At 40.6% G+C, this 24,405-nt stretch overlaps 4 protein-coding genes across 4 annotated transcripts in view; 2 read left to right on the top strand and 2 right to left on the bottom strand.

The window, feature by feature from the left end:
- The window catches only part of LOC107225336, a 36,889-nt gene extending 31,203 nt beyond the window's left edge, over positions 1–5,686 (bottom strand). Inside the window, exon 1 of the mRNA XM_015665763.2 lies at positions 4,325–5,686. Within this exon, the coding sequence (XP_015521249.2) occupies positions 4,325–4,379 (55 nt within the window). The 5' untranslated portion in view covers positions 4,380–5,686. The remainder of the gene's footprint in view (positions 1–4,324) is intronic.
- A 3,666-nt stretch (positions 5,687–9,352) lies between these two features.
- On the top strand, positions 9,353–12,352 carry LOC107225334 (trifunctional enzyme subunit beta, mitochondrial). Its single transcript, XM_015665761.2, has 7 exons — positions 9,353–9,514; positions 10,113–10,296; positions 10,417–10,792; positions 10,873–11,047; positions 11,125–11,405; positions 11,608–11,913; positions 12,025–12,352. The coding sequence occupies exons 1-7, from the start codon at positions 9,451–9,453 to the stop codon at positions 12,067–12,069; spliced, it is 1,431 nt and encodes a 476-aa protein (XP_015521247.1). The 5' UTR covers positions 9,353–9,450; the 3' UTR covers positions 12,070–12,352.
- LOC107225335 (exosome complex component RRP41) lies at positions 12,253–13,680 on the bottom strand. The gene is made up of 3 exons (XM_015665762.2): positions 13,234–13,680; positions 12,851–13,150; positions 12,253–12,764 (listed from the first exon to the last, which is right to left on the bottom strand). Exons 1-3 carry the CDS (start codon positions 13,402–13,404, stop codon positions 12,408–12,410), a joined length of 828 nt encoding a protein of 275 aa, XP_015521248.2. The 5' UTR covers positions 13,405–13,680; the 3' UTR covers positions 12,253–12,407.
- A 481-nt stretch (positions 13,681–14,161) lies between these two features.
- On the top strand, positions 14,162–21,417 carry LOC107225332 (protein cornichon homolog 4). The gene is made up of 4 exons (XM_015665759.2): positions 14,162–14,449; positions 17,762–17,830; positions 18,534–18,787; positions 19,394–21,417. The coding sequence occupies exons 1-4, from the start codon at positions 14,375–14,377 to the stop codon at positions 19,458–19,460; spliced, it is 465 nt and encodes a 154-aa protein (XP_015521245.1). The 5' UTR covers positions 14,162–14,374; the 3' UTR covers positions 19,461–21,417.
- Positions 21,418–24,405: the final 2,988 nt, after the last annotated feature.

The following is a 24,405-nucleotide window of genomic DNA, read 5'->3' as shown; positions in this document are numbered from 1 at the left end:
ACCTAAAGCTTCAGCTACAAAACGCGGCTTATTGTATGTGATGAAATTTTTTTTAGGTCAAATTGACCTAGAATAGTCGATTTCGTGATTCGAGCATACTTGGAAAACTTTTACTGTCAACTGAATGATGACCAACGACTATTACGAATCACGATAAAAAAATAATTTAGAATCACCACTCAACGCGTCAGAGTTTCACATCTCGTTCTCCGTTTCGAATAAGTTGGCCCCCCTGTTTTGCAGTCGAAAATATTGCCGCGGTAAGATATCGCGATCCGACAGAGTTTAATTATTTTTTGCATACACTGTAGTTCACTCAGTATTGCAAGATTTACCGTTTTCTCCCACAATCAATGGGAAAGAAAATATTTCACGCCTTACCGACTGATGATAAAGAAGACAACGTATCGATTACCGACGTTACTAACGCTCCAATTTTTCAGGGAATCCCCGCCCGCCTAAAACTCTGTTACTCAATCCGCGTCTGGGCCGGTTAGCTGACCGGCATCGCCATGTTCAGCTCGATTATGGGGGGCGTCTTTTCTCCCAACCGCAAGCTCCTCTGATGGCCTGGCCGAGCTTCGGTCCCATTTATTGTTCGTGCCTATCCGCGAGTTGCAAACCGTCGCTGGCAGTTTCTACAGACATACGTTACGCCCGGGTTGGCGCGGACAACGGGTTACCGGAACAGTCTGACCGGAAGCGGTCTGACTGGAACGGAAATGGTGCCGCCACCAACACCCCCAAGTTACACGGTGCATCGAGCCGCAACCTGCTCTCTCGGCAAACAACGAAGCGCCTCCCTGTCGGCATTATCCGAGCTTGTTATACACCGCGTTCGAGCTTTCACTTTCACCATTTCAACCCTCGAGTAAACAGCAGCCCGTCATTCGGATGCAGATCATTGTTGGAGACTCGTTTATTTTTAACGAGGTTGAAAATATTCTACTGGTGAATTCTTCAACACGGTTGACATTTAATTGTGGTTCTGTATCGCTGTTGAATGAAGTCTCGAATACTCGCGAATTTGTAGCTGATGAAAGTAAGAGAAGAGAAAAAGTAAAAAAGGTGAAAAAAAAAAAGAATCAAGTCGCCGAAGACCTTGACTTTTACCATTATGAGTGACACATTCGTGAAACGCCCCTCGTCACAATATGCGACATAGAATTTGGCGCATCCACGTGCGACGGCTCTTCCCCTTCAATTTTCTCCCCTCGAGTCGGCCTGCACGCGTACACATCCGGTGGCTGGCATTATTGTCCGACAAACGTCGCTTTCATAAGCGCTCGTTGGGGGACGCGAAGGGGGAGGAGGAGGAGGAAGTTAACGAGCATTAACGGCATACGGACTGCAGAGCTTCGGTCAAGCGACTCGCGCATCGTCGACTAGGTGTCGTTTGCGAATAAAGGACGTCATTTGCTTCGCCGCTTTTCCGCAACCACCGTCAAAAGCTGAAAGGCTCCACGGCTTTCAGCTATGGGCTGTGTAGGTATACCTACTATATATGCGTTATCGTTAGCCGGATGAAAACTATCGCCGCTTCTCCAGCTTTTCCATAGATAAACGCAGCCCACACACACCTATAATTCGCACTCTTTGTGCGGGGCATGGAAATGGACGTCTGGATCCAACAGCATTCAACCATACCTAAACTTCAATTAATTAGCCGCCTGACGCTCAGCCTGTGAAGGTTTCCCCCGGGCACTACGGGGAGCATGACGAGAAAACGGAAGGATAAAAACCTTTCGCCGAAAAGACTGTAATGCAGGAAGGTCTGAGAAGGGTTGACGGGGCAAAAGATTAACCGCAAAAAATACCGATGGAGGGAGAGAGAAGAGGAGCTGCTGGAACAATACCTATATTTATTTCCAGGTTCGTACATCAGTAAAGATTTGTAAAAAAATACAACGGTCCTCGTTGCTTTGACGGAAATCAGGACATGAACCGCATCCCCTGAATCAATAGTTGAGAAATAGAGGAGAAATGGCTTTGAAAAATATTCAGCTTTGCCGTTTGTGCCAATCATAGTGAACACGAATTGAACAAAATCCCGTGCAAATGAAATGATTCTGAGCAAATCCGACCGATGAACTAGATTTCAAATAATTTCAGGTAAGATTTTATAATAATGATGTTCAAAATGATTAAACTCTGGTGCTTACGGTCCGACTCTGATGATTTTGAGCTCGTTTTGTTTGATGATTAAACTAAAGAATTATTCAGAAAGAGGTTCTGACAGGTTTGAAATACTTGCACGTGATCAAATTACTCAGCGTAAAGCAAGCTGCTGGTATCAGCGGGTGCAATGAGAAAGTTTGCAAGTAATAATGTTGCTGAACGGACGGTTTTTGGTTGTGGAAAGACGGGAGTGAGAAGAGCTCGCAAACACTTGGAATTTTCAGAAAGCGACATTGGAATCGACTGGAACGCGAGGATTCCAAAGAATGCGAGAAAGTTGGCCTCGAATTATCCGGCTGCAGGACTGGGACCAGACGTGGTATCCCGAGTGGAAAATATATATGAAGAAAAGTCAATTCGTTCGTTTATGAGAGTTCGTTTCTGATCCGTAAGACACGAATCGCGGGCTCTGGTCGAGGCGGGAATTTCAACGATATTGGCATTCCTGCAGTCCATAAGGCTGACTCTTGAAAGCGCGAAAAATTCCTTCTGCTTCGTAAGGCGGGAGCTGCCGTACCGATAAGACGCAGGTAATCGGTTTTTAGTTTGCCATGGCCACTAAGCTAAAACTAATCGATGCATCGATTAATCGAGTCCAAAAAAATAATCGAACCTGACTCGATTATGACAGAAAAGGGAAAACATGGTCTTCCGTCAATTGGTAAGTGGTGTGTATGCATGCCACCAAGCAAGTTTTGATTCGATTTTCAGGGAGAAGAAATTTACTGTCAAAATAAAAAGTTTGAAAAATTGAATGAGCAACTACGGTGGAGAAAATAAGGAAAAGCAAAAGCGAGGAAACCTGCAGCATGATTTTTGGAATGAACATGATTTCTGTTTTTCAGCTCGAGATTCTACCCGTAGTAATATACTTATCCTACTGTACAACGTGTTCCAGAATCTGAATAAGGCGTCGGCTAAAAGCTGCGAGATGGTGTGAATTTTTTAGTACAAATACACCCTGCACGAACATTTACTCCACGCCTGCCAAGGTATTTTTTTTCCTTCTTTTTTTCTACACCGAGTCTGACATAGAGATACAGTAATTAACAGAGGCCGCAGCAGACTTTTGAAGCTTTTAATGATCTGGAGTTCGAAATCTATGCGACAACGCATATAACATGTATATGTAAACTGTCTAGCGGTCAGATGCAGATAAATTAGAAAACCAGTTCTATGAGCTTTGAATAGCGTCGAAACCTAATTGGGATTTAGATATTTTTGTCTGTTATATACTGTTCGTCGCAGATTTGCGATGTCGATAAGCTTCGTGGTACACAATAAATTCTACCTCTCACTTTCATTCTGAAAAGTTTTTTGGATTTTCTATTAATTTCCGTTCTTGAGTTTTGGAAAAAAAATACCAAAGTTCTCAGTCAGAGCTCAGATATCGAGATCTAATTTCAAATCACTTATACAAGGGAAAAAGTCGGGTAGACTCGTTGGATCTCACTTCGCAATAGCGTGTTTTGCGGAATGAAACTATTCTTACAAATTAACCCTAACAGATTTTCAGTCGCTGTGTGTTATTCAAGAGTTGTGCTTATTCAAGATAACACTATTCGCCGATCAAAATACCGATACCAGTACAATTTTTAAAAATCAAGTAGATATGTAATGATATCAACGTAACCAAAAAAGTCTCTTATTGTCAACGGGTTTGCAGAAAATATTTTTCTGAATGAAATTAACCATTATAGAAGTGAAATCGAATGAATCTACTATACCTGCAACCACTTTGAAGCAATTTGAAGTAAAGCATCTATATCTAACAATAAATTCTTGTTGAAGATATTAGTCTTTATTTTCTCAGAAATATGCTCACAAATATAGGAAGAATGATTCTCATCTCACCAGCCTGATATTTACTGGAAAATTTTCAATGAATGCACAATTCTATTTTCGGAACCGTTTCAACAAGAGAAAATTTTTCCCTGTCACACATCCGCAGGATACATTTCATAGCCATCCCTGTTTTACGATTACATCGAAATCCGGTAAAGAATAATACCAACGACGATCCCACCAATAAACGTAACACCGTTGCGGTTTAAACCCTTAGAAGGTGTGACCCGTACAGTTTTTTATTTCCCTTAGACAACGGGGTGAACTACAAGGGCCAGACTTAAGCGAGGAATCAACTCACCGAGTAGAAGTACGGGTAAAAGTTGGCGCAGGATTTGAACCACCGCCTGCACCATTCTGGATGCCACTCAAACATTTAATAAGCCTCTTGCAGGGTGATGGGTCGACGACTCACTTTCACGCTCACTATCGCATTCCACTTTTACACCCCCCCCAACAGTACAATCTCACCACTGGCTATTTTTACGCTGTGCAGAAAAACGTCGGCTTCACGCCGACTGGCTGACCGGAAATTCCCCGGTTATCCTCCTGCGATGATGACCACCGATCGGTCTCTCTCTCTCTCTCTCTCTGTTTCCTCGGTGTCGGATGCGATTCCTCCTCTTATATAAGCTTCGTAGTCCCGAAGCTTCTGGTTCCGCGGCCGTTTTACATCTCGCAAAATCGTCGTCCCTCACGGCCGTTTTTCAACAGCCCGCTTATCTACCTCTCGAACTTTTATCTCCCCCCTCTTGGCGCCCCGATGCCATAACCGGCCGGTTATCGCGGGCTCGGCGCTTCCACTCTCACTCTCTCTCTTTTTCTCTCTTTCTCTCGCTAAAAATTTTCCCGCCGAAAATTTACCCGCCACGAAGTAACGCCTAGGTGGTAATTGCTGTTGTTAAAACAGCTGCCTCTCCGGAGGCGTCTCTGGAATGCAATTTTCCACCCTGTAGAAAGTTTGGCATGAGTCGGCCTCCGCTTTTCCAAGCATGCAGATAAGACCCCGTATAGCCTCCGGCCGGATGGAAATCCTTCCTCCGAGCTTCAATCCAGTTTATAAGAAACGGAAGCTACAGTCTTACAGACGGTGAAAAAGTACCCCGATTCGCGAGGAACCGAGCTGGAAAAAATCCGCAGTTCAAAAAATGATCGTTCCAATTTATCCCCACATATGCTGTATACTGTATTCGAAAATAGATGTAAAAAGGTTATTATTTCCACAGCGAATATATCGAGAAGCGAAGAAACGAGCACGGAGCTACTTTAATTATCCATTTTTCAGACGGCCATATATTTTTGTGCTATACTCGAGGTCACTTGGCTGGGTGCCTAAATTTTTCAGATTGTTTTTTTTTCGCCCCTCTCTCTTCCTCTGCTCTCGGTTTAATATGTACGTGTTCAATAGATATAAATGTGTATATATACACGTATGTTCATATATCATAATATCTTCTCCTCCTCGATTCTTCCTCGAGTTAATCAGCACCTCCAGGAAATCTCGAATCTGATTTAAATGCCCCACGCTGTAATTCACACCCTCGAACGTCGTCCGTTCCCCCTTGCAACGACACGTGCTCACTCCTCGACTATTCCCGAACCGACACCCACGGCTTCGAAGAAGATGCGAGACGCGCGATGTCTGGCCGACTACTAACTGACGCGCGCACCGAGCAGTAGCTCAACCCTGTTCGTTGCCAGACAGCCCGATTCACTCCGAGGTCCGCCGCCCTCTTCTGCTCGGCTTCGCGAGCTTTGCGAGCTTCGCGCCCAGATCATCCAGAACTTACGTATTTCAAGCGTCGGATGACTTCGGAATTTATGGGATTAGGGATGCTGGAACATGTACGACCCGGTCTAAAGAGTTTTGAAACGAAAACGTGACGAAGCGGGAGCTTGAAGAATGTCACCGAATCAGCTATGCTGATATTAATAGCGTTACGTCCGACTGAAAAAGTACCCGTGGTTAAAAGGACAAAGTTCTGAAGCACTCAATTTCAACTCCGAATACCTCTTTGTTCTAGCAGTATCATACAATATTCTCCCATTCGCTCTCGCCGCTTTTCCATTCTGATAAACGACAACTCCCTTTATTCGTACACGTATCAACGAATTGTTCACCAGTCGTATGATCAAAATTATGATTGATAATAATGTGTTCCTTGTGAAGAAGCACAAGTTTATGGTATTCTATGAATTATTACGCATCGAATTTTTTATCTATCAACTTACGAGCTGGAGCAAAAAAAAAACTTGTTATTATACGCTTTCGTTCTATTGAAAATAACATGACAAGCTCCGAATTTTTGCGGATGAATCAGCTGAGCAATTGTACAATATTACATCGATCTTTCAGTAACCCGATGGATATCATAGGGTTTGTAATATGATTTCCAGCATACATTCTAGCGATAAATAATCTGTGTAATCCAATCTCTCGTCCCTCTTCCCTTGTCCAATCGCTGTCCAAATCAACGTCAGCAATTCAGTGGAATCGAATTTTCATACGATATAATTTCGGTAGATCGAAAATGATCGAGTATATGTATATATTCGAAGAAGCATCGAGAATAATTTGACAGAAAATTGTGATGTCAGGCAGTGGCTGACGGATCCCACAAATGCAGCGGCATAGAGCTATAATAAGATGATGCTGTATACAGACTTTACATGTATGTATAAATATATATGTATAGGTACAAGAGACACGAGTCGGGTGGATAAATACATTATAGAGAAAGGGGCGGTGTGAGAAGGGTGAAAGGCTGCGAGGTGGCAAAGCGCGGGGAAAAGAAACCAAAGTTTCCCACCCCTCGTTTTCTTATCTCGGTCCGTCTCTGTCTCTCCGGCGCCTGACAACCCCCGCGAGCCTTGGCTAAAGCTGACTTGACTCAACCAATGTAACCGCCGTCGTCGGCACCATTTTTATGTTTTTTCTTTCGGCATGTCACGCCGTAGCGAGTGCTTGCTTTTCCTTTTCGAGAATCCATGAGGGGTTGCCTTCCTTATACGTATTATACCGAGGTAAAGCCCGCACTCTCGCTTTCGAAAAAAAATCTCTACGTGTATAACATTTTCCACGAACTCGCGCGATCCAACTATTCCTATAATATTGTATATTCGGGGCAGAAATTAGAACGCGGCGGTGAATCAATTACGTCACTTTCCACAAGGTTAAACTAACTTTTGCTATGAGATTAGAAAAGTTCGGAATCACAGCTGTCGACTCAAGTTTTTATTATGTTATCGCGCCTGTGATTTGACCATAATTTCGTTTGAATATTTTGAGTTAATTATTGTACGACTGTTGAGGCACAGTAAGCCTTTTACTTTATTTAAAAATATGATAACTTTTACCACTTGTCTAGCGATCTACAACCCCCTCGAAGTAATTTGTTAGAATATATTTTCCGATGTGCGGACGTATGTTACTTATGTTATGCTGAAAGAATTAGAATATTTCCAACAAAAAAGCCCAGGAATCTTTAAAACTTGTTTATCGCTTCGAGCACGCGACTTGATTTTGGAATTTGAATCCCAAATTTTTTGAACAAATTGATGAACAATTTTTTTTTCATAATCGTATACATTTGAAATTTTTTTCCCTTAACATTTGGGCTCCGAGCTCGAACCCAAAATGGTATTTGTGAGTCTAAAAGTTTTTTCTATCTGTTACAAGTTGGACAGTGATGTCAGGAGATGCGCCACCGCAAAAGCCCTCGATTTCGGAGTCGTTCGCTACTTATATGCGCCATGCCGCGATTTTATTATTAATTTCAATGAAATAATTCAAAAATGTTCTTAAACATCTAAATGATAAAGCCCTCAAACTCAAATTGCTCCAAGTGTTTTCATTTTCTTTGAAAAAAAATACTGAAAATAGGTATTATTTTAGCCCGTCCAAGCTGAATCCCCCCCATTAACGTCACAATGATGCCCACTAATCTATATAGGCGCCAATTGAATAAACAAGTGGTATCTCGGCCAAAATACGGGATAAAAACCTAGCAAAGTCACGATACGAGTATAACTGCTACAACCTATAAGTACCTACATCCAGAAACCCCCTGTTTCTTGCTCCGTGTTGCCTTTAATATACTCCCTTGTATAATTCACGGCTATAGAGATTTCTCTCCGGCTATAGCTACCGATGCATCTGTAACGTATATGCATACATATAGCCCGATGGGTGGATCTTGTGTCACAAAGATTAATTGCCTGTAAGTACACCCTCGTGAATTTATGCCTAGGTAAATAATTGCAGGTTTCGTTCTACAGCCGATACACTGCATTATTATACAAAGCACCCTATATTACACTTGATCCCCTCATAGTTTTACACCTGCGCCCCGACCTATATCCTATACCTTCTTCGTCCGTGGCTGGAATCCAAGAACCGCAAGTTGTATTATTCTTGGTATTCTGCAGTATCCAGTGCTGATAACGAGCCAATTTCCGGTCGGTGGGAAGAAAGCCGATGCATTTATCGACGGTCTCTGCCTCCGATTGTTTCAGTCGAAAGTACCGGAATCGTAGAAATAATTGGTGAAAGTTAAAGTAAGCAGATTTCTGAATAACTGCGATTTGTCAAGAGTTGACTAAACACGCTTGCGGCGGTAATCGAAGATGCTCGTATTATCTATCTATGGCAAAAATCTAACACATTTTGGCCATTTTTTATCGCGTGATTATCCGTGTGCTTAACATAATATTCGTTTCCTCGCGTAACTTATAGCGATTGGCGAAATTCTCAGCTCTGTAGAATAATTTTTCCGTTGCACTATATTATTTCTAACTCGACTTCAAGTTATTAGTTAAGTATAGTGCCATCTTCGATCCAGCCGATGAAACCTGATAACGGAGCGAAGCGGAGATGTGGTATCACAGAATCCAAGTGACACTAAACGCAAACGAATAATACGACTGTACAATTTTTCAAGATTAAGCTTTCCTAGAGAGCAGATGAAACAACGTAAAAAAGAACGCATAAATTCTGTACCAAGACGAAATCTTTGAAAATCCATTTTCAGTGCAAAATCTTTAAGTTTATCCGTGCAAAAACAACCTTTGTTATTTTTAATACGTTTTAATGGTCTATTATGAATTGCAATTATCGTTTTGGGATCTTTACTTATAATTGAAAAAAGTTTTCTTATTGTACGTGCAAATAAACGCTGATTCAGTCATCATTTCAGGCGACGACTCTTAAAAATCCCGCCAGTTTATGAAGTGAATGCTAGCGCTCAAGCGGCGATACGAAGAACCTGAATCCGTACACGGCAAATTAGTAATTTATTCCAGCTAAGCACTCTTTAGATATAGTTAACTGTTTCGAGACTTTGGCACTTGGCAGAAGGCTGCTAGTGGAAAGCGGAGTGTTTAAAGTGTGCTTGGTTTATTTATATTGTTGATAGTAATATTAAAAACATGGCAACGTATCTAGCGAGAAATCTAATACGCCTTAATCACGGTATCGGCTCACAAACCGCAGGTAAACTCGATAAACACACCGATTTATAACGATTTTTTTTTCGGCTAGATTAATAGACTTTAAGAAATTGTTCAGTGTGTAATTGGATGAGCCATCGCCCCGCACATACCGTGCCATTCAATTGTGCCCCTTGCCCTGCTTGGCTCAACGCGGTGCAAAGTACACTCGGTCACTTTCCGCATGCTTTTTCAATTGAAGCTAATTAGCCAATCTGTAATATGCAAAACATGATTGAGGAAACCGTGATTTTCCCCAGGAATACCTAATGCCCATTGTTTTCTAATTTTTCCATCAAGCTGAAGTCAGCAGACAGATTCAGCAATCAAGCGCAATATACAGTTTTTCACTAATAATACTGTGATAAAAGTACTACATTTTTATGAAATTTGTCAAGATTTAATTCTACCAGGCTTCACTGTCTTATTTTCATTACTGTTAGCATATTCGGCTGATAGAGTAAGCCTTCTTTTATTTTTAAAAGTCTATTACCCTACCCATTCACAATTTTTTTCATATTTGTTCCAAATAACTTTTCAACTCTTCGCTCGCATCTGAAGGAGCAAAGTGCGATGCTAATCTGTTTAATTTGTGCATGTAGCTCTTCCTCTGGCTTTGAAAAACCTCAACGGAACCAGAAATGGGGACAGAGGTTATGCGACAAAGGGGGGAAGTCCGGCTGGAAAGAATATCGTCTACATCGACGGAGTTCGCACTCCGTTTCTTTTGTCAGGCACACAATACAGCAAGCTCATGCCTCATGATCTTGCCAGGCATGCCCTGCTGTGAGTTTTATGTATTTATTTATTTATTTTTTTGGTTGAAAGATTTAAAACTAAAATTTATTACACCTGAAAATGAAGAGGTTTAACGTAATACCCAACCTGTTGAAACATTAATTTCAGGAGCCTTGTAAACAAGACTGGAATTGACAAAGACTTGGTAGAATATATAACGTACGGCACAGTTATCCAGGAAGTCAAGACCTCCAATGTTGGTCGAGAAGCAGCACTGGCTGCAGGCTTCAGCCAGAAGACACCCGCACATACTATAACCATGGCGTGTATCAGCAGTAATCAGGCTATAACTACTGGCGTTGGTCTGATTGCCTGTGGCGTGTACGATGTTATCGTTGCCGGTGGTGTAGAGTTCATGTCCGATGTACCAATCAGGCACAGCCGCAACATGCGATCCTTAATGCTGCGTGCCAATAAAGCAAAGACTTTACCTCAGAAGTTAGGCCTCCTGGCTAGCATCAGGCCTGGCCACTTTGTTCCAGAGGTAAGCGGAAAGTTATAAATTGTTGTAAAGAATAGTTGTGTTAAATGTCAATATTTAACCATGTACTTCGATTTTGTTAGTTGCCAGCGGTAGCGGAATTCTCTAGCGGAGAAACTATGGGTCACAGTGGCGACAGGTTAGCTTCGGCATTTGGAGTAACTCGGGCAGAACAGGACCAGTATGCCTTGCGCTCGCATACTCTCGCTTCCCAAGCCCAACAGCAAGGATTTTTATCTGATATTGCGCCATTCAAAGGTAATTCCCTCAACGTTACTGGATAATTTCATACCACATGTATATTTGTTGATTAACACAGTTTCACATCTTTTCAGTGCCTGGTGTGAATGACGTCATTGACAAGGACAATGGAATTCGAGTTTCTACACCAGAACAGCTAGCTAAGCTTAAGCCAGCGTTTGTTAAACCATACGGGACTGTTACAGCAGCTAACGCATCTTTCCTGACTGACGGAGCATCCGCTGCTCTCATCATGACTGAAGAAAGGGCTAAGCAGCTTGGACTGAAACCAAAAGCATATCTGAGGAACTTTACTTATGTATCGCAGGATCCGGTCGACCAATTGCTCCTGGGACCTGCCTATGCTATCCCAAAGGTAAAATTATCTTCCCTAGCTTTTATTTTGACCCTGTCATACGAATACAGATTTCGCAATTTGGCTGGTTTAAGTACTGGAACTGTAAAATTCGAACATATGGAACAAAATTTTTTGATCCCCCAATTAATGGAAATATCTAGTTACATTAAATACAGGTTGCACGAAATACAAAAATGTATATAAATTAAACGCCTCACAGGTGTTGGAAAAAGCCGGCCTGGGCTTGAATGACATAGGAGTCTGGGAAGTGCATGAGGCGTTTGCTGCACAAATTCTAGCAAACTTGAAAGCCATGGATTCTGATTGGTTTGCACAGAAATATATGGGTAGATCAGGTAAAATTGGTGTGCCAGATATCAACAAGTGGAATGCTTGGGGTGGTTCTCTGTCTATCGGACATCCCTTCGCCGCTACTGGAGTTAGATTAGCAACTCACACAGCAAACCGCATGATCAGAGAGGATCAACAATTCGGGCTAATTGCTGCCTGCGCTGCTGGTGGTCAGGTCAGCAATGATTTCTTATTTTATTATACACAAATTTTAATTCTTGGATCCTCAAGCCTGGCATGCGCTGCAGTAATCAATGACGGATGAACCATTTATCTTTATTTACAGGGAGTTGGAATGATACTGGAGAGACACCCAGATGCCAAACTTTAACGGAACTGCAGAATAAACTATTCTAATCTTCTATTCGTAAATACGATACACTGCATTAAACGTTTTATAAATGCAAAAGAGTACGAACCCTTTCAAAACTAGGCTGAAAGAACGAATTTATATTTTTACAGTCGGAGATATCTGTTATATAAATGTGTACATGTATATATTTTTTAAGATTTATTACACCTTGAAAAAAGGAAAAAAAAAGCGTAATGAAATAGTACAATAAATCATGATCCATTTCAAATTTTCATTAGTTCATTTCATATGCATAGCTGACGACACATACACACATATATAAGTAAAACAAATATGGGGATGAATTAAACATAGTACTAAATAAAATGAGGATCATGTGTCGTTAAATGGAATCTAACTGCTTGATCAAGAATCACCCTTGTATCCCGACAGCCCTGCAACGCCCGTTGCCTGAGCCCTTCGAGCCTGGAGAGATGGAGTCGTGCACCAGTTCCTTGCGCCACGACTACTAAACCGGAATTGTCGGTATCTGACTCATAATTAGAGCCAGGGGCTCCTGGTAAAGCAACGACAGTTAATGTCGTCGCTCCTGTACATTCCTCCATATGATTTGCATCAACTATTCCTGTTCCAGATCCTGTTTCATCCTTACTGTCAACTTCTTCCGAAGCTCCCATGCTGGCTATCGTTGCTGTGCATCCTACAGAGTAATCCTGTAAGTAAAGCATATCAAATTTCATTATTTTTATAGTAGAAATCAGTAAAAGCACAGTGCGTAAGAAGTTATTATTAGAAGTACCTTAATGGGAATACCAGCGTCGATTAGAGCGAGAGTCGCTGCGTTTACTGCTGCGCAATAATCACTGCCGTCGGACTGAAGGACTTCGACAAACACGTCGATTTGAGAGCGAGGGTACAGTTCTACTTGTACAATAGCTTCGATAGCCCTGCGTAGCTGCAGAGACGTTTCTTGGGTCTTGCGATCACCGCGTGGTCGTTTCTTGCGCTCACCGGCACTAAAACTGAACACAGCCATACTGTACTGGCAATTTATAATTCCCGTGCCACTTCTGTTCCCACCACGCCCCCCTCCTCTTGGCTGTAGCAAACAATTGTTATTGTCAATGAGCAAGTTAAGAGAATTATGGATGTGAACAACTGAAATACGTTATAGGAAATAACCTGATGGGGCCCGTACACTGCAGCCAAAACTTTTGTGTTGCCCTGTTCTAGGTAAGCACTCCCATCCGACTGCCCGAAGACACCCATTCGAACTCGAATCTGTCTCAACTCATTTGCTCGTCGTCCATCGACTCTTAGTCCTTGGTCCGACACTAAGTCTTGGCCAGACATTGCGAAATTTACTTTGTATACTTTCAGTATCACTTTCCTTTTACAATTAGTCGATTGTAGAATCGCGTGGTGTACCCGTTTGTTGTCGATCTTGCCCAACCTAATTTGTCTCGGCCTTTCAACCACGCTTTCGTGAGGCTTTGACGGCTTTGACCATAATCTTTCCTGCTATACCATGGCTACACTAATAACTAAAGTGAGCTAGGTGTTCGACGGTAAGTAAAGATATGTTTTGTTGGTAACATGAATCATCGGAATAAACGAAGATGGAAAGCCCAACGACACCCACGAAACACTTACCAAACGCGTTCGTGTACCGGCAGCACTGTCAAATTACTAAGATATAAGATTATCGACTAGCGTTCGCCCACTTCGCCCTCCGAACGCGCACGGAAAGTTAATCAGGTTCATGTAAATAATATTATTCAGTGTTCAAATTAAGCGCACAAATTTGTGCTTAGGCATGATCAGCATGTTTAAATTCGCTAGTAATTAGTTTGAAGCGCTAGAAATCCCTTGAACAGACGCAGATTTACCCACGAACTCGGCAGCGCAAAAGAGATAAGAGATGATTGACAGCACTGGGAGCTAACTTCGAAACACACCCTTTAGAGCCAAAGTGGATGTGAGGTGTTGTGCCCTTTATAAGTCTATGGTTGTGCCTTGAAAAATGTACGCAATCCACTGACAGTACGGTAGTCGCTTTCCAATGCGGCCTCGAAGGTTTTCTGCGATTCTAGGGCATTTTCTTCTCGGCCAAGTGGTATGCTTGGTGGCAAGAGGCGTGAAGTGTGCTTGACGAGGCTTTGACAGTCCCACGACAGTCGGTAGTTTATAGATTTACCCACACCTTTTCTGTAAAAACAAAGATTTAATTCTTTGGTGTTACGCTTACCGAATCAAACTTGTTCCCGATATAATTTAGTTCTAATCTGAGAACTTATTGACAGCTGAATTACGTGTAGAAATCATGGTTTCCGAGCCGCTGTTGTTCGCGTTTGCTCTATTCGACACCGGCGCTGTGCTTTTTCTGCTTGTGTATTTTGTATCCTTTTTTAATTGTAATGCTTTTTGATTAGCGTTATATTACGCTGTACGTTATCGATGAATTTACGTTGCATAAACATCTCGGTGTATGTTGTTTGATGTTTACTCGGTTGCTTTGACGTAGTCCAAGATTTCTAGGGAATTTCACGTTGTCATGTTTCGCCCATGGTGCCTTAGAATACCCTAAATAAACGTCAGGGAGTAGTAGGGTGCAATAACCGCCAATTCAAAGTCTGCAACGAAACCCACGGCGATGACTGAAGACTGTCAAAGACGGTTGCCCTAACTGGGTTTTGTGTATCTAACGAGATTGAGTGTTAAACAGCTCCCGCAGGTAAAAAAGGATCGCTAACACGGATTCTTATGGCTCTAGGCCCACTTACCCGCTGAGTAATGGTCTGGAAATGTTTTTTTTTCAGCGGTAACCGTCTGCATACTTCCGTCAACACTCGCGTCAAATATGTCGTTGAAATAGTTCCATTGTTCTGTGTTGGGCAGCAAAAATGTTAATAGGCTTATAGAAGACACCAATATCGTGGCTTCGTTTTGGTTAACAATCAGTCCTGCAATATGCATGTACAACGTATATGACGTACAAGTATATCTTGTCTATGATTTATAATAGAAACCTACAGATAAAAGAAGATGAAAACTCGAAATATATTTATAGATGTGAAAACGTCTTGAATAAATAGTCTTACAAAACGCACCTGTTTAATTGACATTGACGACTTTCCGTTTATATCTCTGTTTAAATAGATTCTGCATAGTTTCAGGGGAGTTTATATCGTTTATTTGTCTTTCACGACCCGCACGGTTTTTGAGAATTGGTAGCAGCCACGAGTTTGTCGCAGTACATAAATTAAAAATAGCCCTATATTAAATAATCGCTCAATTCAACGTCTATCTCACCGTCGTTTGCAGTTATTAATGCAAGCAGATATTACGCAAGCTCTAAAGCGGCGCCTCTCGTGTCGAGATTGCTCTGCGAAAACTATACGTTGCATCTTTTAAAGTTTAAATTACCTAGTTAACCTGACCCCGGTGTCGAACTTTTTCTTCTTTGGCAATCAGAGTATCACGTGTCCATATAGATATACGCATAAAATTTGCAATTTCGTGCACAGGTAGTTTAGAAAACTTATTCGTTTGCTTGTTTTCTCGCGGGTAACGATGATATGATGTCGGTATGAATTTCCTCCCAGGATTAACATATCATACATCATTATTCGTGCCTCGAACCTACGCTCGATGCCGTGCCGAAATGTTTCCAAATGTCCGATTTACACGAGTCCCAGACGCCTTAACAACACATCATCTAGTTTACAACAAAGCTCTCGGTGCTCGTCAGAGAATGGATTATACATTATACCTGTGTAGGTGCTCCCAGTGGCTATTTTCTCTCACATGCTTTGTTCAAACCGTTCGTAGGCGCTTCTCTGATTTTCACTATACGTACAGGACACGACAAAAGAAATATCGATTAATCCAAAATAACACGCCACATCTGGCTGTGTGTCCAGCGGAACTGTTTTTATCTGAACCATTACTGAAACTAATTACGGACATGTGTAGATATAATATGAGTGTATATATTTTGTACAAGTACAATGATCCAAACCGTTGCTGTATGCAACGTAAATCAAACATAGCTTATCGTCAGCGATCGTTCATCGTGATGATGCCAGTTAACGCTTGAAGTCATCTGACGCGAAATTACACGTTGACATAATGATAGCAAAAAACTATAATCGTTGTATATTAACGTGATGTCGATAAGTTTGCAAACATCTATATATATTCAATTTTAAACTGTGAAAGGCCGAAAAATGATTGCATCGACGACGACGACGACGATTATGTTTTCGTTTTACGTATAGGGCATTCCTTGTCATATCGTCCATGAATAATAATTTGAGTTTTTGATTCCATCGAAATTTTTATGACTGATCACACCTAATGTGATAAGCTTTAGGGACTTTTTTCGATTTTCCGCTTTTCGCAGTTTAAAATTAAATATGGGATGGCCAGCCTGCGAAAAACAGACGAATAATGTGAGTGGTGCCGAGTCGGCGGTGACCGAGTGTTAACTTTCAAGATATTCTCTCAGTATGTATGTATACACTTTATAGGCTGTCCTACAGAAATTGATGTAATAACCGAATCAACATTACTGTCATGTTGTTTCAAATTGCCTGAAACAACGTCTGTGCGTGATCTTTATAATTTGGAGCGTATCAATGGCGGCCATTTTGATTTATATTCAGTGTTTAAATTCATTGTTGTCGATCAATAATCATTCCACAATCATTTTGTTATGTTGAGAAACTTGACGTGCTCTATTAAAAAACTTAATATCATCAAACCGAACCGAATCAAACTGGAATAGATGTGCGCAAGTTACGATCGATCAGATGCCGTATCGATCCGTCACGGAACGTGATTCGCGCGAGTTGAAGATGATACCTTCAAAACTATTGAAGATTAATACGAATATTCTTAGTATGACAGGGTTGATAAAATTCGACAGCATAATTTTTAGAACCATTTCGCTTGAATTGTGAATTGAAATAATTAATTGTTCAAACACGAAAATGACGTTAAATTTGACGCAAAAAATATCGTCGAGAGTTGTACATAACGCATCAACGGAGAGTTGTAAACCCTATAAACTTTAAACGTTATTCTACATCCTACCAGTTTATTGCGTATCCTTATATCTGAAGAGTCCAAGAGCTACGCATACCTATAACATTTTCATTTGACATTTAGCGCTTATTATAATACCCTATATCCAAAGCTTACGTTATACGATATAGCAGAATAATTGGGTGTAGTCTTATAGTCGTTTGAAAATTGGGTGTGTGTGAAAAAACAGAGATGAACAAAGAAAGGGTATAATATAGACAAGAAAATGAATAAAAAGGAAAAACCAGAGTGAAAATGTAAAAGCTAATGATGTGTAAAGGTGTAATGAAATGTACGATATACGGAGGGTAAAGTTTCAAATTAAGATATTGCTGTTATTATCCATCGTTGACCCAGTTTTATTGGCATTATCTCGCGGCGATCGTATAATACCTGACTCTCGGTATAACAGATGTATATACCTATAGCTCTATCATGTATACCTATAGCAATATCGATCTCCACCGGCATAATAGGACTCGGAGGGTTAATCCTGGAGGAAAGGATGAAACAGAGCGGAGGTATGCACACGGCTCACATAGTAGGAGTGCGGGGGTGGGGGGCGTAATTTCTGAGCTCTGTGATTGTTCTTGGATTAGATTTTCCTTAACAAGAACGGCAGGTGATTACGCTTTCGGACCTTGAATGCGATTACCTGAACGCCCAGCAGTGCTGCTCGAAATTGAACACGGTAATTCCGCTTTTGCCTAATTGTCACCGTGCACAGTGTTTACAACAACCGCACATCAATTTGCTGGATGTCAATTATCGAGGAATTCCCGTCTTGCTCAACCTCGACGCCAAAACGATCGCCTAAATAATTGTTATTCAAAGATATTCGGTGCTAAAAATATTCCGATTTTCTACCTCGTTATTTCTTCGTCGTCGACGTCGACTTTCCCACGCCTTTAATATTATAATATCGTTACGCCGTATTGAGAGGCCCGAATGATTCTTGACCCAATTATACGTTACAACTACTTTTCATCTCGAGTATCACACGTGTGTACACTTTTCTCTTATCAACCGCAACGATGCACAGACACACGTGTCAACGTATATACATTTACTGCAAAAGCGGAACCTGCGCGAACACTTGAATCGCGAAATCATTTTACAGAGGACGGAAACTCGACGGATATGCAACGTTTGATAAAAAAAATATGTATATATATATATATGAGGCGATGGTTTCAAGGAGGCATATATATGTTTCACTCAAAATGCCGAATCAATTCGACGTTTGTGCAAATGAGAGAATCTTTCAGTCCTTGTACAAAATAATTCATTTAGCTAATTGTAGGTTTTTGATTGTTCAATTGTTTCTTGTTTCTTTCATTATTCCCCACGATGCTTTCCTTTTTGCACATTTCTATATTGTTCCTTTCGCGCAGTGGGTTCTACCGAAAATCGTCGGGCACGTCTTCCTCGTCGTCCTGCTACTCTTCCACGGTCAATGGATCCTCATGGTCGTCAATTTACCGATGGCTCTTTGGCTCGTGTACGAATTTCTGACAGTACCCACGGGCAACATGGGGATCTACGACCCAACCGAGATCCACAACCATGGCCAGCTGAAGAAACACCTCAGGGACTGCATGGTCTATCTCGGATATTATCTCGTCTTCTTCTTCATATATCTGTACTGGTGAGTCCGCAAGTTCACAGCGCTTATTAGATATGTGTCCTCTCTTCACAGCTTACGCAATCTTTTTGAACAAGAAAATCTTTCCCATGTTATTGAAACTAATATAACTACTAATAACGTTTCCTCGTAACGATTCATACTGAGGAAAAACCGTTACTTCGCGATATTTCGAATTGTCTGAAATTCAGAAAACCGCAATTAATAAGACAAAACACACTCGCATACTTCGAAATCTTAGTTCCTTAAAAATCACTGCAGAATTAAAAAAATTATTTTCCTTCAGCATCTCGTTACGGTAACGTTACTATACCTTCAACCTTGTTTTTCCCCCAGTTTTGAATTTCGAAATTGCTATTTACGCCCTGCTTTATACCAGTCGCTGACATTCGAGCCGCAGTGAATCGTGAATGGCATATTTCAAAATTTCTCCAACTGTACAACATGTGTACATAGATTGTTTGAATATTTGGTATTCCCCTCCGTTAACTCGTACAAAATGTCGGATATACCGGTATAATTTATGACTGTATAACCACGCTGCATGCATGGTTTCGCAATAGCGTTAAATACTAGGCATATTTTTCTCAAATATCATCATTTTTACAGCATGATAATTGCGCTACTGAAGGGGGATCCGATCAGAAGAGACGAAGACGACATGGTTGAGTTTTAGTCTAATCACATAACAGCTTCGATCCATTGTGATAATTTTTCTTTCCCATGCATGTATACATCAAAGGTTTGACCATGTATGTTCATTTTGTTTTTTTTTTTTTTTTCATAGACCATTAGTGTACAGTAATAACAACTCTAATTTATTTATAATTTATAAGGTATTTCAATCGCGGTTCTAATCAAGAGACTGAAAATTTCCACGATCATTATATAATATATGATCTTGTATAAGTACGTTACGGCAATGCCGTAATAATCGAAAAAATAGCTAATTAAAAAAGTTACCTTCTCCTTAGCTAATGAAAAAAACAAAAATGGTAGTACTGAATTGAGTTATTTTTTTCCCCTGGAATGCGCGCAGTAAATATTTCTTCCTTACCACTTACAATCAGTGTTAATTGCATATTTTCACTGTTTGTGAAGAATCGTTGCACAACTTTCGATTTCGAAACCGAAATATGTCGACACTATGTAATCTTCAAAGTTTATATTACGTAAACGTTTACAACGAAACGTTTGTACACCTTTATTCTGATTACATTGTCCGCAATGTAATGAAGATCTAACATTGTGTATATATATTTTTTTTTTTACTTAATCGGATTTCTCGAATTTCGGTGATTAAAGCACTCCCCCAGACGAAATTTGAAACCTAAAATATAAACGAAGATCAAAATATTATACGATCAAACATTATAACAATGGAGAAAGTTTCGCCGTCGGCTGAAAAAAAATGAAACAAACATCAACCGATCATTTCGTTTTTCGAACATACCCATGTCCAGTCATATGTATAATATATTATTATTATTATTTCTATTATTATTATCGGCCAGCCTTCAATCCTGTAATACAAATGTGGTATGCGCAATGAACCTAGTCGTGTATATTTTTTTGTACTATCGCGATATCGGTGTAGTACAATACACTTCATTGTTTTCATTCCCGCTTGCCTACAACAATCATCGTATACATACCTACGTACGTGGTAAATACGCGTAGAGCCCTTTGTTCAAACATGTTTTTCGCCCCTGTCGGCCTGTGAATTGCCCTCGGAATTGCCTGTGTTAGCCGCCGTGACCGGGTAACAGTTTTATCTCAAACATATATACGACGACCCTCCTCCCCCCCCCCGCCCCGCCCTCTCTCTGCAACACGAGGCAGACGGTGGATGATTTAAACTTCGCGTGTCGCTTTTTCTTTTTACGTTGTTTATTACTTTTTAAAAATTTTTTTCACCCCCTTTTATATTTGAACGAAAATTTCTCTCACTTCTTTTACCCAATTTTTTTTTTTATACGTTGTCGGCGCAATATGTGTACACGTATACTGTAAATAGATTTAAATTGTTTTGCTACGGTGCGATACAACGCCGAAATTATATGTATAATAATAATAATAATAATAATAATAATAATAATAATAAACTTCAGTTACGCGGATACTTTAAATTATTATACGTACCGTAATGCATATGTAATTACGCCAAGTTTCAAGCCAGTGCGTGCAAGTATAATAAATTAACGGTATAAGCCTGTATTATAGTTATATACCTATGCATATAATGTAGAGCTAGTCATGTGGTCTGGATATATTGAACATACAGGTATATATATATAACAGTTGTACCTAATATGTATTATAAAAGTCGATCCGAAGTTCAATTGAAACGGTTGCTATTATCGTATGTATGTATACTGAAATTATGTATATTTTAATATGTATAGAATTCATCACTGCGGAGCTCCAACTGTTCAATACATATAATTATACAAACACTATTGTACATACGTTATACATGGATTGCACATACTTGCATGAATACATGTTATTGCTCGATTCTTCGACCCCTGCAGCCACTCCCTGTCCGCTTTCGCCTCTGCTCGTACTTTGGCCGGGGTATGTATACATACACATATACATATAATAAAGTTGCTATATTCACGTATCAACGTCCCTCCTTAGTCATTGTTAAGGAGGAAGGTCACCCTGGAGGGTGTCCAATAATTCTCCGCTCTAGAATCCTTCTGGGTTTTTTTTTTCCCCCCCACCCCGTTCGCCTTGCCGGAGTTTTGGCGATTGCAGACGGTTGATCGCGATGAGGAACGAAAAAGGAAAAAAGCAAAGAAGATAAACCGGTGCGAAGAAGGGGGGTGGGATGAAATAGAAAAGAAAATAGGACTTTTTGTACATCTAGATGAAATATCTGAACACGCCGTGATTAATTTTCCTTATTTATTTATTTATTTATCTATTTATTTATTTTTTCTCATTATTTCCCCTCCTATTTTTCCTCTTCAAACTTCAAAGGTTTATCCGGATCCTCCTCAGCCCAAACAATGCTACCCGATGATGAGACATTTATTTGATACGAATTAAAGGAAACCCGCTACAGAATCAAAGGCGCAAGCTGTGTTTACACGTGAATTCTTACACGCGGATGCTAGGCACGTAAGAATATAAATTGTTTGTTTGAGCGAAAGAAAACTTGTTAACGTTACGTTACGAGTTTTGGAATTTCAAAAGCGTGTGTTCAATTGAGTTACGGATCAAATGAACAGAATACCGTTGTTATATTTGAGCTAGACAAAAACAAAAGTCATTATCCAGTCGCGTGTTAGTGCAGACGTATAACGTATAACGTGTGGTATAAGACCGTTTATCGTACTTTAAACGCAAGATTTATCGTGGTAAGTGCATGCTTCTTAAATACTAATAGCTGGCACAACGTGAAACCGAGGTTTCGCTGCAGACAGTCGATATATCTTTCCTCTAAATCTACGTTTGCTTCTTTTTTTTTCCCCCCACTTCGGTACGGCATATGGCAATTCCTGTGAGTGCACGTGTCACTCCTCGAGACGATTTAATGTAAATCAAGTTGTATTATTTTTTTCTCTTGATATAAAGGTGAGAGGAACTCGCGTTGCATCTACCTATTTTTTTAAATTATTTTTCTTGTAAAACACTGACCCAACAATTCAGAGAATCGCTATATTGCCAGTGATTTGGGACGTATAGGTACACCGTACTTGCATCATTTGTATGTAACACAAGCAATTTTACAGAGTCTGCGTATTTTCGGTAACGACATCACGTACATTCTCGTGATAAATGCACCCTCGAGTTTACACCAACAGACGCAGGAATTTGTGCAGCGATAAGTACAGTAATTCCTGTTGTTGAAATACGTTAATTGTGGTAAAAAATGCGGGTCACACTAATTCATGAAACACGTATGTGTGGACGTTCTATGCCTATAATGTATATATGTATATACTGTTAAGGGTTTGTATAACTTTGAACCTTTTGCGAGGCCAAAACCACACCGAAATCTATTATCTGGCCAGCCCTACCCGCAATTTGTCCTAAATTGCGTCTGGATTATATGGCCCGCTAAAAATAGGATTACAACGAGAGCTAGCCTAGGGCGTATATGTAATACAGCGACGAACATGTGATTTGCTTGTGTTTCACATTCACCCCGGCAAAGTGTAGAGAAGAGGTCGAGAGAGAGAGAGAGAGAGAGAGAGAGAGATGGCAGTAGGTGGGAGAGGGACGCTCGCCGCGTTCAACTTTGTTTAAGCCCAACAGTAATGAGACAAGATTGGATCAATTTAATGATAGCAGTAAAAGTTGTCGGGGCGAACCCTTCTTCCTTTCATCAAAACTCAAATCACTCACTATCCGCACGTGAATTTTTCTCGTGATTTTTCTCGTGATTTTTCTATACCCGTTTTCCCAACCCTGTTTTACTAGGGGGTGAAGTTCCGATATAGAAATTCATTTCGTTATTACAAGGATTTTGTTCAGAGCCTTACGTCTCGCATATTATTTATTTTCGGATAATTGTGGCGTCAACCTTGCAAACTAATTGAAACTCGAGATCTGCGCGTCAGGATGGGTCAGGGATAAATCCCGCTCGACATGGCTTAAAGTGCTTTGTAGAATCGTGTTGGCCGTTACACCGTCTAAACCACCCCTCTTTCGATGTGCGGAACAGATTCGCGAAGTAATTAATTCAGCGTCGAAAATAGTTCGCTACCGGTGCCACTAAATTATGTACTGTGTATACATATATCAACGTTTGTTATGGCCGCATGTATACATGTAAGTGTCGGTTTAATAGCTCGATACGGCATTTAGTCCGTACCACTCCTCTCTTTCCAGTTTTTATCTCTCCGGCATAAGCTCACGAAACCGTGTTGAAATTACCCTTAATCATGCATAGACGTTATATATGTCTAGGCAGTTCGTCGCGTTATTATTATCGTCCAGTAGCATTTTCTTAGTCACGGATGTATGTACACGTATAGCTACGTGGGTAGGTGGACATGAAGATCTGTATCTATGTCGAAATAAACGTGTGTATTATAATTTGGTTCGCAAGGCACGCGGCCTAATTGCACCTACTCCGAGAACTTGTTTCTCGTCCTGTTATTAAAATTAGATTAGTGTAAAACTTGTGAATCATGAGACGATGATCGAGCATGTGCCGAACGATTAAACTCTTTCCCATACAGCGTTACGAGTGTTGTAATCGGTCGATAGCCAATTCCCATGCGAAGGTAGTCGAACAAGGATTTCATTCGAATCGTTCTACCGCAGGTGCGACGAATGTATTCGAGTAATATAAATTGTGAAAACTTTACTTAGGACATGCCATTTCACACAGTTCTCTGTAAAATATACACTAGAATGTTGTACCTATGAATAGTGATATTTGATTTCGAAATTGAGCATCACTGCCAGCAGCCCCTCGCATTGGCTGGTGTCGCGTGACGTAATCAAAGATTATCAAATATCACAAAACATTACATGTATGCCATTGTAATTATAGTATATTTTATAAAATGAAACTCATTGTCAGAATTTTTGCCGTCTTATCAAACGTTTTTACCAGTGTAAGACTAGACCCAGTTTCGAAGCGTATATGTCCACATCGC

Source organism: Neodiprion lecontei, chromosome 3 (genome assembly GCF_021901455.1).
Source record: "Neodiprion lecontei isolate iyNeoLeco1 chromosome 3, iyNeoLeco1.1, whole genome shotgun sequence".
Classification (NCBI taxonomy): Eukaryota; Metazoa; Arthropoda; class Insecta; order Hymenoptera; family Diprionidae; genus Neodiprion; species Neodiprion lecontei.
The sequence above is the reverse complement of the archived record's forward strand: the minus strand, read 5'-3'. Positions and strand labels throughout refer to the sequence as shown.

Excerpts from the sequence above, each read along its gene's own strand:
- LOC107225335 (XM_015665762.2), bottom strand. The coding sequence starts at position 13,404 with ATGTCTGGCCAAGACTTAGTGTCGGACCAAGGACTAAGAGTCGATGGA. Across the intron at positions 13,151-13,233 it reads CAGTGTACGGGCCCCATCAG|CCAAGAGGAGGGGGGCGTGG; the intron begins GTTATTTCCTAT and ends TGTTTGCTACAG. Across the intron at positions 12,765-12,850 it reads ACGCTGGTATTCCCATTAAG|GATTACTCTGTAGGATGCAC; the intron begins GTACTTCTAATA and ends CTTTACTTACAG.
- LOC107225332 (XM_015665759.2), top strand. The coding sequence starts at position 14,375 with ATGGTTTCCGAGCCGCTGTTGTTCGCGTTTGCTCTATTCGACACCGGC. Across the intron at positions 14,450-17,761 it reads TTTTTCTGCTTGTGTATTTT|GTGATTACGCTTTCGGACCT; the intron begins GTATCCTTTTTT and ends CAAGAACGGCAG. Across the intron at positions 18,788-19,393 it reads TTCTTCATATATCTGTACTG|CATGATAATTGCGCTACTGA; the intron begins GTGAGTCCGCAA and ends TCATTTTTACAG.
- LOC107225334 (XM_015665761.2), top strand. The coding sequence starts at position 9,451 with ATGGCAACGTATCTAGCGAGAAATCTAATACGCCTTAATCACGGTATC. Across the intron at positions 9,515-10,112 it reads TATCGGCTCACAAACCGCAG|CTCTTCCTCTGGCTTTGAAA; the intron begins GTAAACTCGATA and ends TTGTGCATGTAG. Across the intron at positions 10,297-10,416 it reads CTTGCCAGGCATGCCCTGCT|GAGCCTTGTAAACAAGACTG; the intron begins GTGAGTTTTATG and ends CATTAATTTCAG.